General features: G+C 40.6%; 1 protein-coding gene across 1 annotated transcript in view; it reads right to left on the bottom strand.

The window, feature by feature from the left end:
* Positions 1–21,042, bottom strand: part of NRCAM (neuronal cell adhesion molecule) — a 275,473-nt gene that overhangs the window by 9,561 nt on the left and 244,870 nt on the right. Inside the window, 5 exon segments of the mRNA XM_038562686.1 lie at positions 2,269–2,347; positions 3,581–3,712; positions 17,032–17,067; positions 18,090–18,266; positions 19,342–19,464. Of these exon segments, the coding sequence (XP_038418614.1) occupies positions 2,269–2,347; positions 3,581–3,712; positions 17,032–17,067; positions 18,090–18,266; positions 19,342–19,464 (547 nt within the window).

The raw sequence follows: 21,042 nt of genomic DNA, 5'->3' as shown, positions 1-21,042 counted from the left end.
CACATGAACTAATGGATCTGTACTCGTTAGGCCCAAAGAAAAGTCTTTCTCTTCTGAGAAACTCAAGGCATGAGTTAAAGACAGCCATGTGAAAATGCTTCACAAACATGTCACATATGAACGAACACCAGGACAAACAAATATGGCCAAATAAAGGTCAACACAGTGATAATGAGGCCAGTCACCAAATACTTGCCATGTACTGCTCTGGAACCCAAAATCATATTAAAGGTTGTTAGTAGACATCTCATGGAGGAGGTTAGAAATCATACAAACAAGAAACCTTCAGTGATCATCTGATATTTGAACAATGGTATCGTTTTACAAATGAAAAATATTGAGACCCAGACAAATTGCCATATCTAAAAGGAATCAAGGGTACGTATGGCTGGGTTGACAGTAAAATGAAGAGTTTCTTGATTCTGAGCTAGTTCCCATTCAACCTTGATTTCAATCCCACTTCAATGGAGTGGGGCAGCATGGTTGCCCCGAGAAAGTCACATTACATCAGACCCTGGATTCACAGCACTGTAGAAGCAAGCTGACAGTTGAGACCCATGAGGCGAGCAGTACATTGCCAGATTCACTTCAGCATGATAATGTACAACAGGAACCCATGGCCACGTGTGGAACGCAGGAGGTGCCATGCTTTATATCCAACTCATGCAAATACAGAGGTGTTTCAGGCTACGTAGAAGATGTAGCTTCATCACAATAAAGAAGGGAGTAGTGTGCCTATCTCCTGTAGCATTCTAGCCACAAGAACTCTAAGAAGAGGTTACTTACAAAGTATCACCTCACCTGCTTTACAAGAAAAATATGTAGAAGACTGCAACTCACCCAAGTGTCAGATGTGGCTTCCCTAGGCTACAGCCATCTGCAGGCTGACCTACCATGTAACTGTGGAGAGCATGGGGGTGGCCCAGGAAGCTTCCACAGACTTTGAGTCTCAGAGTCAACATGTGACGTCAAGACAACCCTCACTAGACTTCTTTCTGTATCATGAGGTACAGAAATTCTGAGAAGTTTTACAAATCCTTGATCATCTGATCATCTTTGTTGCAGAGAAGATCAGAGTATGTGAAGGCAGAGGTGCTGGGGCATGAAGCACTCACAGGAAGATACAAACACTTGTATCTGCAGAGAAACTGGTAGTGGAACCAAATGTATCCAAAATACATGGTTTTTGCTCAATCGGCTATCATATTTCTTATCCTTGGCCTTCTTTAGCTCATGATATTGACATGGAAATACCAAAATGAGCTCTAGAGATGGGTAAAAATCAGCATAAATATCTATAAATGTCATCTGGTAATCCTAATAGGGAACTATTTTATTTCACCTAAAAGTCTTTCTTCTGCCAAAAAAGGCTCAATCTGGGCTCAGGACATATTTAAAAGACCATATTTTTATAATCAAGAGGCTTATAGAAAGAAAAAAACAAGGTATAAAGGCATTTTATAGATAGAAATAATCCTCTGGAACACCCAAATCCCAACTTTTTAAAGGAATAAATATAGAGCTTGTTTCTGATTTCAAACATATCCAAAATAATCACCTATCTCTATTTAAAAAGATATATAAATCCTAGGCAAGAATATCTTTATTTAAAAAGTCTGTCTCACTCTATCTCCCCCTCTCTCTTTTCATTACTTAGCATGTAGGTTATGTTAAACTTTATCCTTAATGAGGGAGTCAATCCAAACTTCTGTGAGTTGATACACTGCCTGGAAGGCTATGATATTCTTAATAATTTATAGCTTCTAAAAGAACCTCGTCATCCTTTCATGACTAATGGACAGGCTATAGGTATTTACTTTGGAAAAACAAGCATCAAATACAGGATTAAAAAGAATAATATCAGTTTTATAAACACACTTCTTAGGAAATAACAGGTGTAGTTTCCTTTATAATACAGGTTTTGCAGGGTCACTATTGTCGTTCTAAGTTTATTATAACATATTAGCTTTTCCTAGGTTGAGCGATACAGCAATGCCCCTGGAAAACTATGGTAGAGTGGAAGACACTTTGTCTCCAAGCCTATGACTGGAATGGAAATTAATTTTCTAATGAAAAATGAGAATATTTTCATTGTGGGGGATGTGTAACCATTTAGACATGGAAGTGTCCCTAAACTAATATTTGAGGAAAATATGAAATGCCACAGAGTTTGTTCCCGGCCTCGTCCTGCGGGCGGGAGTCTGTATGAGTGCAATGTGTGTGTGTAGGGTGAGGAAGGTGAGGAGAGGATGAGAAGCAGAGGCTCACCTGTATTCTCCAAAAGTGCCATCGTCTTCTTTCATAGGCTGGATTTCAGGATCAGCATGAGCATCTTCCTTTTCTTTGACTAAAAAATTTCAAGGTGATAATATTACCTAATGATTCTATGTTTCCTTATTCAAAGTTGTAAAGAGCACACTCTGAGATGTACAGCAGTGGAAAATGATTCTATACAACAACAGATGGATTACGTGCCCATTTATATGCTTCGCTGTTTTAGTCTCTTTGAGACAACCTAAGACAATGAACATTTGTTAACATATAAAGTTGACTTCCTATGGGCATCTGACTGGTGAAAGAGTAAGTTGATTTTTAAAAAATATTTTATGTATTTATTCATGAGAGACACCCAGGGAGAGGCAGAAACCTAGGCAGAGGGAGAAGCAGGCTCCCTGCAGGGAGCCCAATGCAGGACTCAATCCCAGGACCCCGGGGTCACGACCTGAGCCAAAGGAGATGCTCAACCACTGAGCCACCAAGATGCTCCTGAAGGAGCAAGTTTTAAATTTCTAAGATCGCGCTCCTCTTTGACCCGTCTATTTATTTAACTCTATTCAAGGTTACAAATGGTTTTAGTAAATCTCTTCTTTCTCGGATTGTTTTTCTTGTCACTGAAGGGGAAATGGCAGGTAAAAAAAATAGAAATTCACCAGGTCCACTAACCCGAACAAAACATTAACCATAGAGGAAAAGCGATGTTATACATCATTATATCAAGATTCAGTTCACACAATAGCTCCTCCAGAAGATGTCCTGAACCGTCCTCCTCTGCCTGTTGGTTTTAGATGCCACTGTAGCACCCATGACTTATGTAGAGCTTAAGGAAGCACAGTCACTAATGTCTTCAGAGAACAGATTAATTTACTCCCCGAAATACCTTCCTATCCTTCACAATGTTTAGGCTCCCATTATGTAAAAAAAAAAAAAAAAAAAAAAAAAAAAAAGGATCAAAAACCTTTTAGACAGAAAGTCCAAATTTATGGCTCTGGGAAAATACACTTATTGCAATCTATATGATTATTCTCATTCTTTCTTCTTTTATTTTATTTTTTTTTTAGTATTTTATTTATTTATTTGAGAGAGAGCGAGAGCACTAGAGACAGAGCAAGCATGAGTGGGGGGCAGAGGGAGAGGGAGAAGTAGGTTCCTCATTTGGGGCTTGATCCCAGGATCCCAGATCATGACCTGAGCTGAAGGCAGATGCTTAATTGACTGAGCCACCCAGGTGCCCCTCATTATTTCTGTATAGTTGAGGATAATTATGCAGCATTATAGGGCAATTTTAATCTTTCTTTCTTACCTGGGTATTTACCACCCTTGTTTCTTCTGATGAAGCAAACAATCAGCAAAATTAGGATAAGGAGAGCGACAGCACACATGAGACCAATGAACCAGCCCTGAGTCGCAATATCCACCTGCCGGCTTGCCATTGCTGGAAAACAAATCAGTGGTGTCAAGGGGGCACAGGTTAAGGGGGAGATGAGTACTTTTGTAGTCTCTTATAGTAAAAAACTACCATAGTATATGAGTTTTTAAACGTTTTACATGTGGCCCCAAATTGCAATCTGTCAGCTATCAATCAGGAGTTATATAAAAATTTTGAAAAATCATTAATTAAAAAAATTCAAATAACGAAATCTGAATGCTAATGCCTATCAAATGCTAACAAATCCTGCTAAGCACTGTTCACAGTTATTTTAACTATATATTCTCAGTAGAAACATAGTCCCCAGTTTTTAAAAATACTGTCCACAGATAAACTGTACATTAAGTACTATGATAAGAAGGTAAGACCAAATTTTAAACAGAACAGAATGTATACATCTAACGTAGTATTTTTCCTTCAAAGCAACCACTTTTGGAGGCTAACATGTTATTGCAATGATGTTGCCATTTTTCAAAAAGTTTTGGAAATCTTCTTTTAAAAAAGACTTTCCAGACAAGAAACCTGTCCACAGAAGATAGCCAGCCTTGTTAGTTTATATAACATCTCAATTTGCACCTAAAACATTACTTATATATGTTGTTCATCTCATTTATAAGAGTTAGTTCTAAAAATTTTTTGGAAATTTCTGAAAAATCCAATTTACCCTCAAAGGATCAATATTCAATATTCAATATTGCTTTGGATCCATTTAAGAAACTTCAAAAGCTATCTTGATCAGTGGAATCATTATTGGAATAAATGGCCAGCTTAAAGAGAAAATACTCATTCATATGTATACATATTCTTTGTCTTTATCTATTCTGTTTGAGTCAATAAACGTGAAGCCCCTATTCAACTAGTCACAGTATGCAAATCTCCTAAGAAAAACACAGAATAATTAGCATTTCTGGTATTATTCAAAAGTGTCAATCAAACGGGACAAAGTGCAGCATCAATGGCTATTCAGACATGCCCATGAGGATTTGTTTAAATAGATTAGTATGAAACTTTTTTTTAAAAAAAGCCTTTATTTTTTTTCTTTCGACCGTAATCAAAGTAAAAAGTTTTCTTACTTTAATTCATAAGCATGCCTAGATCATGCTTTTAATTTGATTTTCTTCTGAATGCATTTAACATGGTTGGGTTGGGTATATGTGATCTCTGGATGCAGAACCAAACATGGCTACATAGATCCCAGGTTCTGCTCTACGCTGCCAAAAGAGCATCTCGTTGCCTTATTTTCTCCACACAAAGCAGAGGGAGAAAAATGAAATGCTTAAGATCAAGTAGGAAGAAGGATAGGAAGAACATGTGTATGTGTGCTTAAGAAATAAAATGAGAAGTAGAAATACATCATCTGGAATATAAACCACATGCCAGTAGCCTTTCTCAATTGTCACTGGTGCCTCATTGGTTCAAGGGGTTTCGAGTTGTATCAGAATCTAGATACAACCGAGGCAGGAGTGTAGAGAGTGCTCTCCTGCATACATATACCATAACCATGATGACGATGGTGATGAAGACAGGGGTAATGAGAGCTAACATCCTGAAACTCCTACTATGTGCCAGCTACGGTGCTGAGGGCAACTTCTGATTTAATCTTCACAACAATGCTTTGGGGTGGGCAGGAGGAACGAACCTGTGTCTGGGGAACTGAAAGAACTTGCCCAACAGCTGGAGTTTGATGGAGTCTGTCCAACTCCAGAGATACTAGCCATAATGCTCTACTGTGCTAATGTATTCCAGAAAACATGTCCAGACATCAAATCTGCGGAAGTCTTTATGAAAAATAAAAAGCTATAAGTACTTCTACATTCCGAGACGGGCAACAAGATTTTAAAAGTCCAGCATTCCATACTCCTTGGCAATACATTTTTTTTTTCAAATTTGCACATGATCTTTGATTGTGTGCTTTTTCACCAAAACTGAGCCCCAAACCAACTGGTGTAAGTCTATTGAGCATTTGATTGAAGTTAAGCAGTCCTTACTTTTAGTATGCTTAATCATTGATAGCCTTGTTGTAAAAGTTTCTGCATTTACATTTTCCACCCAACTAAAAGCAACCAATAAAGGCAAAACGCACTAAGATACTCAAGTGCTAGCACACACACTGACTTATAAAGATGGTGATTGCCAAAGCTGAACTGCCTGCTGGCAGCTTGCTATGTGCAACTATGCAAGAAGTGGAAATTTTTCTTTGACAGTCGATAAAGGAGCGTCCAAACTGATTTTGAATTTCTACCTCCAGTCTAAAGAAAAAGAGCATAAAATATTTCCCCAACCCACTAAAGATGAGGCAACTTAGTATGTTAAGAGGTGCTTGTTTGTGCACACACTAGTGCACTAGAAGTTGGTATAAAACAAAAATTATGGAAGTGAAAAATAACTTCTATCAACTTCTCATCCATAGAAGAAGGGATCTAAAGCCCAGAATGACTATGAGAGGCTTCAACTCTCTAGGACGCTCTAAAATCATCTTAACCGCAGATGCACACACAAAACCCAAGTCATGGCCACCATTGTTCATCACACACACACACACACACACACACACACACACACACACACCTGTGGGGCTTTTCTTCTCAAACGGAGGTATCAGTGGGCAGGTACTCGTAGGATTGAGTAGGAGAGTTAAAGAGGATTTTCACTTTATTTAAACCTTTACAATAAAATTCTGATCCTGTATTTCTTGAGTAATCCATAAAGCAATAAATTAAACAAATAGACAATATAAAGAATATGAAAAAAGAAGAAAAAAGCCAGAAGAATGTAATATGCTTTGTTTCCTAGAAGTCAGTTTTAACAAGTGTTCTGCTGGCACACTGCTTGCTGTCTGACCTGTGCTCTGTGGCAGCAGGTCTCTGAGGAAATGCTCTTGGATGCTTAGAGTAACGAAATCACGTGGAGGATACAGGGTGAATACATGGCTATATATGAAGAATCCGTTAAGCATAAAAATGTCCTGTTGAACTAAAATAGTTAGAAATGTATAGAAAGAGCAAAACATTTCCTTGGCCAAAGTTTGGAGGCAGTTCAAACCATCTGGTTCAGACCAAATTCATGGTATTTGCTCCCGGAGGTAATATGTTATCCAAGGTCACTAGGGTTAAAGCAAGACTTAACTCTTTTTCAGAGTTACAGCTGCATGTAAAAGGTGACCATAACTGGCTGTGGCCTTGTCCTATCTCTCCGTTGCTGGCACATAAGAATGGCCCACCCATTACAACTGCTCACCTTGAAATAGCTTCCACTTGTAGCTGGAATTATAGGTATAGCAACACTGGAGAAAAATTTTTTTTCTAAAGGGTTTGCCTTCTGTCCTATAAAAGGACCAAAAAAATGCCACAGTTGATGTCATTGATAGAATCCAATTCGAGCTAGAGCTGCAAGCCAGGTAGACTGGAGCTTTCAGGGGTCCAGCATAGCTGAACAGACTCACCAAGTGCCAAACCAAGTGGTCATTCCAACCTGTTTCCCTTGGGGCATGGGCTTTGGGACCCCAGAGCTGGGGGGCGTCGTGAGAGCCTCTCCTCCAGTGTTGGAAGGCTGGGCCTCAAACTCTGGCTCTCTCACCTTCCAGCCAGGTGACATGCCACTGACCTGACATGTAAGTGAGAACTAACACCGCCCATGCCATAGGATTGCTGGACGGAATGAATGAATGAAACCATAAAGACCAGTCGCCCAGTAGAGATTCGAGCTGAGTAAATGCTGGCACCGTGACTATTGTTAGCATTTCAGCTATCAATGGATGAAATGTCTCCCTGAGCTTTCAGTATTTTGAAATGAAAAGCCACCGCTAACAAAACACACCCTGTAATAACAACTGTGAGTTGATACCCCTCTTTGAAGTCTAATGCAATGCTTTCCTAGGGCTCTGCACACAGGCGGTCGTGAAAGCGCAAGGAACAAAATTACAGAAAAGTGATTTTCCCTTTAAACATTATGATTTTCGCTCATGAATAGTTTAAAATGTGGTTTAATAAGTAACCGAGTATTACCTTTGATTTCTTAAATCCCTCCTGATTGTAGATCTTATAAATGATACATGACTTTAAATGACTTTGAAAATCATCAAGCTTGTGTAATGAAAGACACACACAAAATGCATTTTGCCCACAGGTTCTACAGCAAAGGCAGCATCTGCTCAAGAATTCATGAGGCGCCAGAACAGAAGTAACACGGACGGATGAATCACAAAGTGAGACTGTGCCACACAGACCGTCTTTAAGTAAGCAGGGAATTATTCTCCATCTTGTGAGTTAGTGTGAATGTTCTTGCATCTTCCATGAGCAATTTCTTTATTTTAGAAACTTCAATCACTTCTCGTCTATCACGATACCGTTCAAATAACGAAAATGATGCACGCGGTCCAATCTGGTGTGGTCCCAATGAGATACACGACTAGAACAATTTCTCATTCAAGTATGATAATCTTGACATCAGTTGTCTAACCAGACTGCAGGGTTCTGCTGGATTACAGTCCTTCTGCCACAAAACATTGTGACTTTGTCAATGTGTTATTTTAGCTTCAAAAGCATTTCAAAAATTCCATCCTAACTCCAAGAGAAAGCTGACACGTGTAAAGGATGGGAGACATTGGATTACCTAAATAATGTAAGTTAGGAATCATTTTTATCTCTGCTTTTGTAATGGTTTTTGTCTGCGCCGTGATTAGAAGATGTAATTCTGTAATTCATTTGCTATGAAGAGCCAATGACAATTAAAAACCCAAAGTCCCAACCCAACTGGGCCCCACAGAAAGACACTCATGACTCTCCCCATAACACAACTCCACTAAGTCCTTGTCTCCAGCTGGAACGCTCAGTGGTTTCACCTCTGAGTATGAGCCAGAACTTGTGTGCACCTCACCTGGCCTGTCTCTAAACACATCCTCTGAACTCACAAAACCAGAATCCCTTCAGCACCAACTCAAACTTTATATGTTCCTGGCATCACACACCTTAACTTAAAGAAGCTCCAAGAACCATTTACAATTTCTTTCCTCCATTCTTCTTTGTCTACGGGAATTTTGTGAAAACAACAATCTTGAATATTTTAAGGAACTGGAAGTGAATTAATGGTTCAGGAAAATTCTCTACAAGCCAAAAACAAAATCTAGGCTGCGTAGGTTTTAGGTGATTATAAATCTAGTCATACCAGATAAATCAACTGAAATGAAAAACTACAAGAAAATGTTCTCAAAGAAAAATGGACTGGATATCCAGGTCGCATATTAATTGCATACATTCCCATTGTATTAAATCTTCTTTTTAATGCAAAGGAAACTTCTTTATCTGCATCTTGCCTTATGAAATTATTGAGTTTCTCTAGCGATGTTTATGAAAAGAATTGTATATTAAATAGTTTAAGTGAACTATGGAAAGAATTGTTTATTGAGGCTCACAGGATGAATCTTTGGTCAACTTAAATGCTTTCAAATTTGTCCAAGTTATATATTAAACTTTTCCTGAGTAATCATTTTCCTAAAGGAATAGTTATTTCTAAAAATAAATTAATATTTATTTATTTCTAAAAATATTTATTTATAAAGACCTGACCAGAAAGTTGGACAACATCCAAGCTGTTATCACTAACATTCTTTGGCCACCCAGTTTATCATGTGCAGAGCACGCTGTCCTGAGGGGTGGGCATGGGTTTTCATCAATGGCTAAAAATTAAAATTGCCCTGCCTCCTTGTGGATGTGCATGGGGCATACATTGGTGCCTAATTTGGGAATGCATTGAGCATTGAAACCTAATGGATGCTCCCTTCAAGGTGTTAGTTTGCTGCAATTTCTGATAAAATTCCATTGGGTAGTATGAGCAATATGACTAGTCAGTCTGATTTTTGCTACTTCAAGGTCCAATGTGAATGAACTTTTCTTCTTTCGTACTTGTACTTACAAATATAAGTTTCACTATCTTACTCTTGTTTACATGTTGTGGGCATAGACTAGGTATGAAGAGAACATATGCAATGGAACATATTATGTCGTTTTTATTTTAATAACATGAACGAAAGAGACTCCTGGCTATGTGTAAAATATATAGTTTGATGGTTCAGTTCACTAGAAGTTTTTTAGATAAATACGATTCAGTTAATTGGATCGAGTTATTTTTCAGAATGATCCATAGGTAATTCTTAAAATGGTTTTTGTCCTCTTAAAAGGCATCCCCTAAATTAAAAATAACCAGGTAATAAAATTGCTTCTTACTGCCAGCAACATAGTATTCAACATAAAAGTTCACCGGCTCTGGCCCCTCAGACTCTCAACTGATACTGGCACTGGTTTCAGCAGCTGTGGCAGTAAGTGTGCTGATCCTGGGATTTACTGCTTAAGATAAATATACAATAGAAGAATAAAACAAACAAGGAATCGATCTGCAGCATCAGAGACACAAATAAAAAAATAAGATGAAATCCCCTGAAATTGTGCGAATAGAATTAGATTTATCGCTGAAATTTAGGGCTTACTCAACAGCAATAGGGCATAAATTAGTAATCAGGACTAATGATGTACAATATCTAAATTGATGAGTTCTGTTACATGGGTCCTGAATGATGTGAACTGTTGTCCATTAGATACAGTCTTAGTTAAAATCAGCCCTCATCTACTGACACATGTGGGGGCAGGGGGGTTAGCTGAGCAATGCTGGGGGTAAAGGAAGAAGAATCTTACTGCAAGGTCAACCCCAATATTAGGTGGCTGCTTCTCAGTTCTACTTATCATCTCACTGTGAGTTTTTTTTTTTAAGATTTTATTTATTTACGAGAGAGAGAGAGAGAGAGAGAGAGAGAGAGAGAGAGAGGGAGGGAGGGAGAGAGCGCGAATGAAAAGGGGAGGGGTGGAGGGAGAAGCAGACTTCCCGCTGAATGGGGAGCCCGATGCAGGATCTATCCTGGGACTCCAGGATCATGAGCCAAAGGCAGACACTTAACCCTCTGAGCCACCCAGAAGCCCCTTAGTGCAAGTCTTAAAGACTTTGTGTTGTGCTGAGGAAGTATGCTTCTTAGACCTGGGGTTTCTGACCTGTTTTGAGTCACAATCTTCTCTAAGAATCTGCCGGTGGGGAGTTCTGAGACCTCAGGTAAGAAATACCAGCTTTAGAGACTGTTGGATGGTTAGAGCACACTGGAAGAGAAGCTGCCAAGAGAACTGTCAAATATGGGCCACTTGGGTGTCTCAGTCAGTCAGGCATCTGCCTTTGGCTCAGATTGTGGTCTCGGGGTCCTGGGATTGGGCCCTGCACTCGGATCCCTGGTCAGCAGAGAGCCTGCTTCTCCCTGTCTTTTGCCCTTCCCCCCTGCTTGTGCTTGCTCTCTCTCAAATAAATAAAATAAAAATCTTAAAAAAAAGAGTTGTCAAATATACTTTATCAGAAATTTGAAAAGAAGGAATCAAAGTAATAAGTGTTTTACTTGACATACCCTAGAAAGTAAGACAATCTTACCCAAGTGTTCATTACATGTCACGTTCTGGAAAATTGTGGTACAATCTAAATGGCTTCTTAAAACACCTAATTATGGACATGATGTGACACTATATGCCTACTACTGAGTAAAGGTGACATCTGCAGCCATTAAAAGATATGATTTGGCTATATGAGGCTGACCATTCTCTGGGCCTTCTCACAGCGGCCTAAACTAAAAATGACGTATTTACAGATATCCTAATTTGAGTAGTTACAAAAATAAGATCAATGTATTATCCCAGAGAAAATGCCCTAGGATAGTAAATCAGAAACTGTCAAAGGGTTGACTTAGTCTCTAAAATCAAATTCCAAGTTATAGAATTTGGAAGCTAAAGGTCTCTACTGAAATTAACTTAATGGAATAGCATTTCTTAGGATCAGAAAGAGAGGTAGAGACAGTCCCTGACTTAATGATGGCTTGGCTTCACATTTTTTGACTTGACAATGGTGCAGAAGTAGTACATGTTCAGCAGAAACTGTACTCTGAATTCTGATCTTTTCTGGGGCAAGTGGTTTGTGGAATGATACACTCATGAGGCCGGGCACGGCAGCCAACCACAGCTCCCCCTCAGCCATGCAATCATGAGAGTGAACAACCAATGCACTTACCACCATTCTGTACCCACACGACCATTCTGCTCACACTTTCTGTACAGTAGTCAATAAATTACATGAGATAATCAACACTTTACTATCAAATATGCTTTTTGTTAGATGATTTTGCCCAACGGTAGGCTAATGTAAGCGTTCTGAGCCCATGTCAGATAGGCTAGGCCAAGTTATTTTTGGTAAGTTGGATGTACTGAATGCATTTATGACTTACAATATTTTTGATTTATGATGGGTTTATGGGGATGTAATCCCACCATAAATTGAGTAAGTTATCCATGTTAAAGAGATTAAATAATGCACTTGACCTCTGAGATATAATCCTTAGCACAGTCCCCCTCTGTGCTAAGGCTGGGAAATAGCAGAGAGCAAAACTGATTATGGAATTATGTGGGGTCCTTCTACAGACCTAATTAATTTCATTGTCTAAGATTTTCCTCTTAAAGGAGTACATAATGATAGGACTATGATCAATCAACAGAGACAGTAAATATGAACATGTATGTAAAACATCAGTGGTAAAGGTCTCAGGCAAAACATTAATTTTCTTTATGAAATTTTGGAATCACTGAGGAATTTAGACTTGGTGTATTTATGAGAGATGTCAAGACACAGTGAAATACTTCCAACAGAAGGGCATTTAGCCAAAAAAACCCAAAAACCCAAAAACCCAAAAAACCAAAAACCAACCAACCAAAAAAAAAAAAATTTAGCTTATTCTTATCCAGAGAAGATATCATACTTTTATCACAGAGGATTCCAATGTTCCTTGCTTTTACCCTCCACTCACCCACTTTCTTGACGTGCCAGCCAAAGGACTGTGAGTGTCATTTCTCACTGGGGCTTTCTGCAAAGCCTGCCTCTAGTCTCTCTCCCTACCCTAAGTCTTTCTTTGTAGATCCCACCAGCGTAGCTACCTACATGTTAGCTTCCTGAACTGCATATGTGATCCTGTCACTCCCTGTTTAAAATGTCGATGGCTCATTTCTGTCCACCGGTAAACACTCTTTCCTTCGCGAGACATTTGTGGTCATTAAGGATCATTCACATCTGACCTCATCTACCTTTTCAGTCCCGTCTCTGGGCACAACTGAAATATTCTGTGGATTTTCAAAGCTCAGGCCTTTGCTTATGCCTCCTACCAAGAATTTATGCACCCCACGCCCCTGATTTATGTGTCCAAATTCTATTTGTCTTTCAAGGCCTGATTCAATATTACTATTATCATGAAAGTCTTCTTGATCCTTTGGGCAAAACAAATCGTTCACTCCTCTATGCTCAGATAAAATATTGTTCAAATTACTAGTTTAGCATCCATTTTTACTCCTTTTTTCTTTTCTTTTTTTTTTTTTTTTTAAGATTTATCCATTTATTTGAGAGAGAGCAAGACAGTGTGAGTGAGGGGACAATCTCCAAGTGACTCCCTGCCAAGAGCAGAGCCTGAAATGGGGCCTGACTTGGAGCTTGATCCCATGACCCATGAGATCACAAGCTGAGCTGAAGCCAAAACTCAGTCACTCAATCAGCTGAGCCACCCGTGAGCCCCTATTTTTTCTCTCTTTTTAATGTGTCAGTCTCACCTGCCAGATTTTTAGCATATCAAAGGCAAGGTCTGTCTTACTATCCTGATACACAGTGCCTTAAAAAAGGCTAGTACAGGGACACCTGGGTGGCTCAGCGGTTGGGCATCTGCCTTTGGCTCAGGCATGATCCCGGAGTCCCAGGATCGAGTCCCACATTGGGCTTTTTTTTTTTTTTTTTAAAGATTTTATTGGGCAGCCCAGGTGGCTCAGCAGTTTAGCGCCGCCTTCAGCCCAGGGTGTGATCCTGGAGCCCCGGGATCGAGTCCCACATCAGGCTCCCTGCATGGTGCCTGCTTCTCCCTCTGCCTCTGTCTCTGCCTCTTTCTGTGTTTCTCATGAATAAATAATTAAAAATCTTTTTTTAAAAGATTTTTATTTATTCATGAGAGACCGAGAGAGAGAGAGAGAGAGAAGGAGAGAGGCAGAGACACAGGCAGAGGGAGAAGCAGGCTCTTTGTGGGGAAGCCCAATGCAGGACTCGATCCGAGGACTCTGGGATCAAGATCTGAGCCTAAGCCAGTTTTCAACCACTGAGCCACCCAGGTGCCCCAGGCCAAACTTTAAACTTGATTTTTGTTTACATATATATTCTTTAGCTTTTCTTTGTTTCTTGTCCTCCCTGGTAATGGTGGGACCAATTCTGGTGAGAGTCTGACCACAGAGAACATTTGTCATCGGCTCCTTGGTGCCTGACTCTGCTCTGTCCTAACTGGCTGACCAGAGTCCACTGCTAGTTATGTCAAGAATCACATTCAGCTCCCTGACCTGCTAGTCTCTCCCTATTCCTGTACCCCAACTCATCACCTCACAACTGTGTTCTGATGACAGGTCCCAAAGATAAGAAAATGAAAGGCTACAGGTAAAGCAGTGTCCATCCATCAGCAACACTGGCCCAGAACTCAGATTTGTTAGCTACATGTTTTCAGATCATTTCTACAGACGCCTTCACAGGTTTATTTCCTAGAATTCCAGACCCTGAAACTATTGAAAGGGACACAGAAATTGAACAGATGCAGCTAAACAACTACGACTAGTACACAGACAGTGAAGGCTTACGCAAATGAGGACATGGATCCACATAAGTGACTCCTAAAGATCTTAGGAGGGTGTCCACGTTCAAACTGAGGAGTGGTAAGGGAAGGGGCGGGTATGGCACAGGACAGCTGACCGGATTGTCCTGGATTCTACTTAGTGGTTTATTTATTTTAAAGATTTTATTTATTTGAGAGAGAAATAGCAAGAGAGAGCACAGTGGGGGGGTGGGGCGTGGGGAGAGGGAAAAGCAGGTTCCCTGCTGAGCAGGGAATCCGATGCGGGTCTTGATCCCAGGACCCTAAGATCACAACTTGAGCTGAAGGCAGACGCTTAACTGACTGAGCCAGCCAGGTGCCCCTACTTTGAGGTTTAAATGCTCCTTTTGCAATTACATATTTGTAAGATTGGGTTTCATTAACATCTCTTAATATCTGTAAGAAAAATTTTAAAAATGTAAGCTCGGATGCGTCTCTTTTCTCCTCTGATCAGAGGTGACATGAAGCCTCTAGAGGCCGATACATCCAGAGCAGGGGACATCACACACAGGTTTTCTCTCAGCATCTCTTATCCTTTTATCTTTTTTGAAAGTAAAAGCTAAACCACAAACATAATAAAATTTAGAGGATCATAGAGAACTTCCCTTTTTCTCCTCTCTCAGAGAGCATCTAAACTGAATGGAGAAGAAAAATAAAGAGAATAGAATTCATGGTTAAATAAAAAAACAGAGATTTTTAAGGAAAGAAAACCCAGGAGAATGAATTATTTCCTGAGCAGCTAAGTCTTAAGGCAGATGCCATCACTTTATGCCAAGTTATGTTTAATGACCAGTGCACTGTTAATAGAAGCAAGGTACAAAATACGGCTTAGGTTTTTAAAAAACATTTAAACACTATTTCTCTTTGGGGCACCTGGGTGGCTCAGTGGTTGAGCGTCTGCCTTCGGCTCAGGTCGTGATCCCTGGGTCCTGGGATCGAGTCCCGTATGGGGCCCCCTGCAGGGAGCCTGCATCTCTCTCTGCTTTTATCTGTGTCTTTTGTGAATAAATAAAGAAAATCTTTTAAAAAACCAAACAAAAAACACCCTATTTCTCCTCTTAATCTGAGATCCATCCAATTTCAACATTAGGGGTTTCATAAACCTTCTGACAGTCCATTTTGGCTTGTCTCTATCATCATAAGTAACTCACCACTCAGTTTAGTAACATTCAATGGTAGACTCTAAACTATTTTAATGAAGATTTCTCTTAATTGGTTTTAATTCATGAACATCGGTGGGTAATTTTATTCCAGTGAATGCCTGCCCTCCCCTAACATGGCAAATCAGTGGGAGCCTCCGGCTCGCTCACAGACAGCCCTGCTGCAGCACAATTAACGTGGCTACAGACTCCAGGCAGAGCCACAGGGACGCGTCCACTGCGTCAGGAAAGAGGCCAGGCTTTTTCTGGAATGCTTCAGTGAAAGGTTTCCAGGGGAACAGAGCAGGGAATTATTGTAACACAACCAAGGACTTTAATTGATATCTAATTAAGCCCGGCAAGGCGTGGACACGTAAAAGGGAGGTTTATATCTTTCTACACTACAGAGGAAATTTTGAATTTTTACGACCTCGTTCTTGCAAGTCTAAAATCACACTGATAACATTATTAAGATTACTGAACGTGGCTATAGTTCCTATTCAGTCCCTTCAAAATCTATCTGGTCTACATTTTATCATTTACCAAGGCTATAAATAGAAGCAGATTTCTTTAAAAAAAAAATACAAGATCTGAATCAGGCCTACACTCACCAGATCTGAGTAATTTTGGGAAGACTCCCAGCTCTTTTAAAAAGCTAAGAGATCAACCCATAGCCAAGGGCCAATGGCTGAGTTCTCTGGGGCTGCCTCAAGGGTTAGACCTATCACAGTGTGTTCGAGCACTGCCCTCCCAACACACCTTTCTCACCCAGAGAGCTGAGAGAAACAAAGGAGCACAGATGTACCCCACTATACCCCAGGGGGAAGAGACGTGTGCAGTTTGGTGAAGACAGGATGGAATAACACAATTGAGTAGAGCATGCAGGCTGATGGGAAGACTTGCTAGGAGGGATCCTGGTGGGCAGACTGTGGGTCCCAGGCCAGCTAGAAGGCATCTCTAAGCTGAGACCCCGAATGGATGATGTCAGCAAAGTATATACTGTGTCTACCAGGAGTCTGGCTAAATCAGATCAGGATGGAAAAAGCTCAGCCGATCTGAGCTCTTACAGGGTATTTTCATCACAGGACGAATATTTCTGAACCCTGAATCCGTGGTGTGGCCACAGAGAGGATTTGCGACAATCCGCAGTTTGGGTCCTGTCTGAGCCAGCCACAATCCTCATCCCATAAAGGCTAAGATGAGGGTTTGGACCAGGGATGGGCCTTGTGGAAAAAGTGTGAGTAGAATTCAGTGTGTGGCTGTTTCTACTTGTAGAAAAGACTAGACATTAATTTTAAAGCCAAGATCTTCCAAGATCTTTCTCTTCCATTTGGTGTTTCAAAGCTCATTTTATATCTTTTTTTTTTTAACCCATGCTGCACTTCGCCATGTTGAACATTGCAAATTTCACACATGTATAAAGTCATGCAGATGAATTATTTTACCTTTGCCTGCACCTACATCACGTGGAAGATTACCGGCTTTAATGAAGGGAAACAGAAATAGGACACTATATAGTTAGATGCAACACACCCATGAGCATGTAAAGCGATATAAAAACACTTATTAAAATGCCAAAGCATGCAAGAAGAATGACGTGTCCCACATCAGGTACGGGGGACAAAGATATGTCGGTGTCCCCAGGCTTACCCAGCAATCAAACCCACACATTACTCCATTTTCCTATTACGTAACAAGGCTTAGGGTATTTCAAACCAGTTTTTGGGTAGAAATGTCAATTCTTTATGCTAGGGAAGATAATCATAACCCTGAAGTAATTTTACAATTTAGAGACATGCAAAATCAGAAAATCTTTCATAAACTTTTTGGACATCTTCAATGAATTTAAATTTTTTCAAAATAATTTTTTTTAAAGTAGGAAAGGAAGTATTAATTCCTTTTCTTGACACTCCAGTGGGACTATTTTGCTTCCTCTCTACCAGATGGCATTCCAAGATACAACGCCCCATGCTCAAACACAAAATAAATGAGCTATTTAATAACCATTTCACATTCCTTGCTAGAAAACCTCAACCAGGACGTGTCACTCCTGGCGAGTGACTCAAGGCCAGAACTAGGATTACATTTATTTATTTGTTACATAGATGTGTGTGGCGGTGTGCACACTTATGTGCATGATGCGTATGTGCGTGTGTGCGCGTATGTACGCAAAGTTGTAGATAGGAGAAAACGTTGCCGTGAACTTTGAGTTCATGCGTGGCAAAATGCTGTGATTTCCCACTCTCACTTCAGCATTTTAACGTAAGCTCGAAAATTTCACACAGACTCGAAAACAAATATCCAATAGTTATTCTAACATGAATTAAATAATTGATTCTGTAGATGTCAGGATGAGAAATTACAACAAAGTGTTTGCATTAGTTGGGTAAGACGGCTACTCCGTGGGAAGAAGCAAAGAGAAGGCACACACTCAGGTTCTCAGGTTACAGACTTTTGCCTACAACACTTAGAGTTATGGGAATTTTATACATACCCATCTTACCTTCATCCACAGTTGTCACTGCCTCCTCTGTTATTTGACTTCCTGATCCGGCCGCTGTTTGTGCATAGAAATAAAACTTATACCGCGTGCTGAAATTTAAATTTTTTAAAGTCCAGCGCGTCTTGTTGGCAGGAATTTTCAGATCCACCAGTGGGCCTAATTCATGCGTGCTGTTAACTGGCAATAAGAAATAACAGAGAAGTGCATTCCCCATTAATTGCCATAGGCAATTTAACCATTATAAATAAATGTGTCATCCAAAAATGCCAAACTTGGATTACATTCACTTTGTAATCCTGTTCACTCCTTGCCTGACATGACTGTTGGTAGCCGTTGACAGCTCCTATCCTATGGCAAAGCAGGGGGAAATATATTCCCCATCGGCTTATAAACTAGGGGAATTTCACAGCTGAATTCCAATCGCATTTCTTTTCTCTGTGTTTTTGCAGGTGGTGTCACATATTGATAACCCCAAACCTCATCCTCAGAGGCCTTGTGCCAAAGGAACCCCCCTTTTTCTTTCCATGTTTTTTGTTTTTATCATTTCTAGTTATAGATAACACCTGCCTAATCCAACAATAGCATCCACCCCACACTCAAAGGTCTATGTGATTCTACCGATTGCTTAATTTTCTTTTTTTTTTTTTCAATAAAATATATTTTATTTAAAAGCTGCAAATACAGAGAAATGAGGACAGGACAATGTAGTCTTCCCTTTGTATCCTCCCATTTCGGTGCTGCTATTTTATCTCAGCCATTTTCCTTGAGACAACTTTGCTCAAACAAAATGTTCTCATCATGTGTCCAAGTACTTAAAGGCTTAAAATCAGAATTTTCTAAAACATGAAAGAGCTTTCAAAAAGGCAATTTTCAAAAAAAAAAAAAAAGGAAAGAAAGAAAAGGTAATTTTCAGGGTTAATTTATTCCTCCAACAATTTTTAAAATCTCACACAAATTAAAAATTCTAATGCAACCACTTCAATTTTAATTCAATGATTTTAAAAATCAGAATAAATTCCTTTTAGGCAAATGGTTGGATATTTTTATGCATATTATAACTGACTGCTTAATTTTCAACAGCATATATGTCTTTAGAAAATGGGATGTGAAGTTCCTTCTGGAATACCACTTGAAGGTATATGTTTCTAACCTACAGCTCTAAAGAAATAACCAGTTTGTATTTTAAGAACACGGCTAACTTTTTTCTCTTTCCTTAACCATACTTCCCCCTTCCCTTTTCCCAAGAACTCACTTGGCTGATATTTTAAGGTGTACTCAGTCAAAATGCCGTTCGGGCGGCTCGGTGGGTCCCATTCCAAAGTGAGCGAGTCTAGTGTCGGGTTAACAATCTTCAAAGAGGAAGGAGCACTGGGAACTTATAATGAGAACACAGAGTCAACAAAAGGGTTCGGGATGTTTCCAAATGTATTCAAGTGACATACTGCACCATGTTCACACCATCCCCCAAGGTCTTCTGTAGTCTCACTCTGGCTCCCGATTCAGCCATAAACACACTAGCAGAAACCTGTGACAGGAACTTGTTCGGCTATTTTCCTTCTCTTCTTTCTCATCATTTCCATCTAGATTCATTAAAAAGCCATCCTCCAAAATACACTGAGACTTTGCCTTTCTACGGATCCAGACCGATATTGCTAAAGGAGACAGTCCTCATTTCGTAAATGGTGGCTCAACAAAAGCAGACTGGTGACTAAGTGGAACTACTCTTACCAAACCTTTGAGCAGATGCAGCTGTGTTCTGGACCATTAAGAACTGTTTTCTCCTACAAACCAGGGGTGTCCAAACAGCCAGCACACCCTGCCTGCTGGGCTCTGGGCATGAGCCAGCCTGCCCAGGTGCAGAGAGGTTCTTATCCGGAGAGCTGACAGCTGCCCAGGACCCTGGGGCCATGGACAAAAGCCCCGGTGCTGCAGACCCGCCTCCAGTCCGGGGAAGGCCCGTAGGGTGGCAGGTTCTCTGTGGCAGAGGCTGGCAAATTACCAGAGGAAACATGCCCGGTCTTCTTTTATTCACTTCCTCAGGAGGATGATGGCTGGCAGCAGCTCACCCTCTCTGGCGCGAGGCCCTCTGCACACCCACCATATTACTGAGGCCCATTAATGGCACCATGGTCTCTCCCATCACTCTTGCCAGACACCAAGGGGTCAACCTGAACTTTTTCCCCCTGTCTTGTTTCCTCCATCTCTTTGGCTACTACCTCCTGTCAGGTCTACCTCATACATCTCAACCATATCCATGCCCTAGTCTCCTCTCTATGGCTGCCCCCCTTTAGGCTCTCGGTGGCCTAGGCTTGGGCTTACTTCTAGCTTCCACAAGCCACTCCGTTCAGATTCTGTTGATGGTTTAAGGAGCTCCACGGCCTCTCAAGATGGGGGGATTCATGGAACGCCTTAAACCCATTCATTGACCCCCTAACAGATTAGCCTTCAGGTTAAGAGCCTCTGGCTCTTAGGTTAACATCCGTAGCATATAGGACCATCCACAGTAGGGATGCTTGCTGACCTTCCTCTTTTCTTACCATTCCTGGCTACACAACTTGCAGTTCCTTGAGGGAGCCATGCTGTCTCACACCCTCATGTCTGTTGACATATTACTTCCGCTCTTCTTCACCCTTTAATTCCCAGGTTCATCTCTACTATGACACCCTCCCTGACCTGTCTCAAGGAGCAGTGTGAGGTCTCACTGGTGAAGGCCCCAAGAGGAAGGAGCCTTGAACCTCTGAAGGAGCAATGGATTGAGGACAAGCAATTGAAATAGGATGGGAGCAGGGGACACAGGATGACCTTCTGAGGATGCTGGGTGGGCATCTCCCATCAGGAGCCCTCTAAAGGAGCCGAGACTGGGCTTGTCTGTGAACTATTTTTATCAAAAAGACTTAGGGAATCCACAGATGAAGTAAGGGAGACTTCAAGAAGTTAACAGAAGTCACTTCAG

Source organism: Canis lupus, chromosome 18 (genome assembly GCF_011100685.1).
Source record: "Canis lupus familiaris isolate Mischka breed German Shepherd chromosome 18, alternate assembly UU_Cfam_GSD_1.0, whole genome shotgun sequence".
Lineage (NCBI taxonomy): Eukaryota > Metazoa > Chordata > Mammalia > Carnivora > Canidae > Canis > Canis lupus.
Note: the sequence above shows the minus strand (reverse complement) of the source record. Positions and strands in the feature narration are given on the sequence as shown.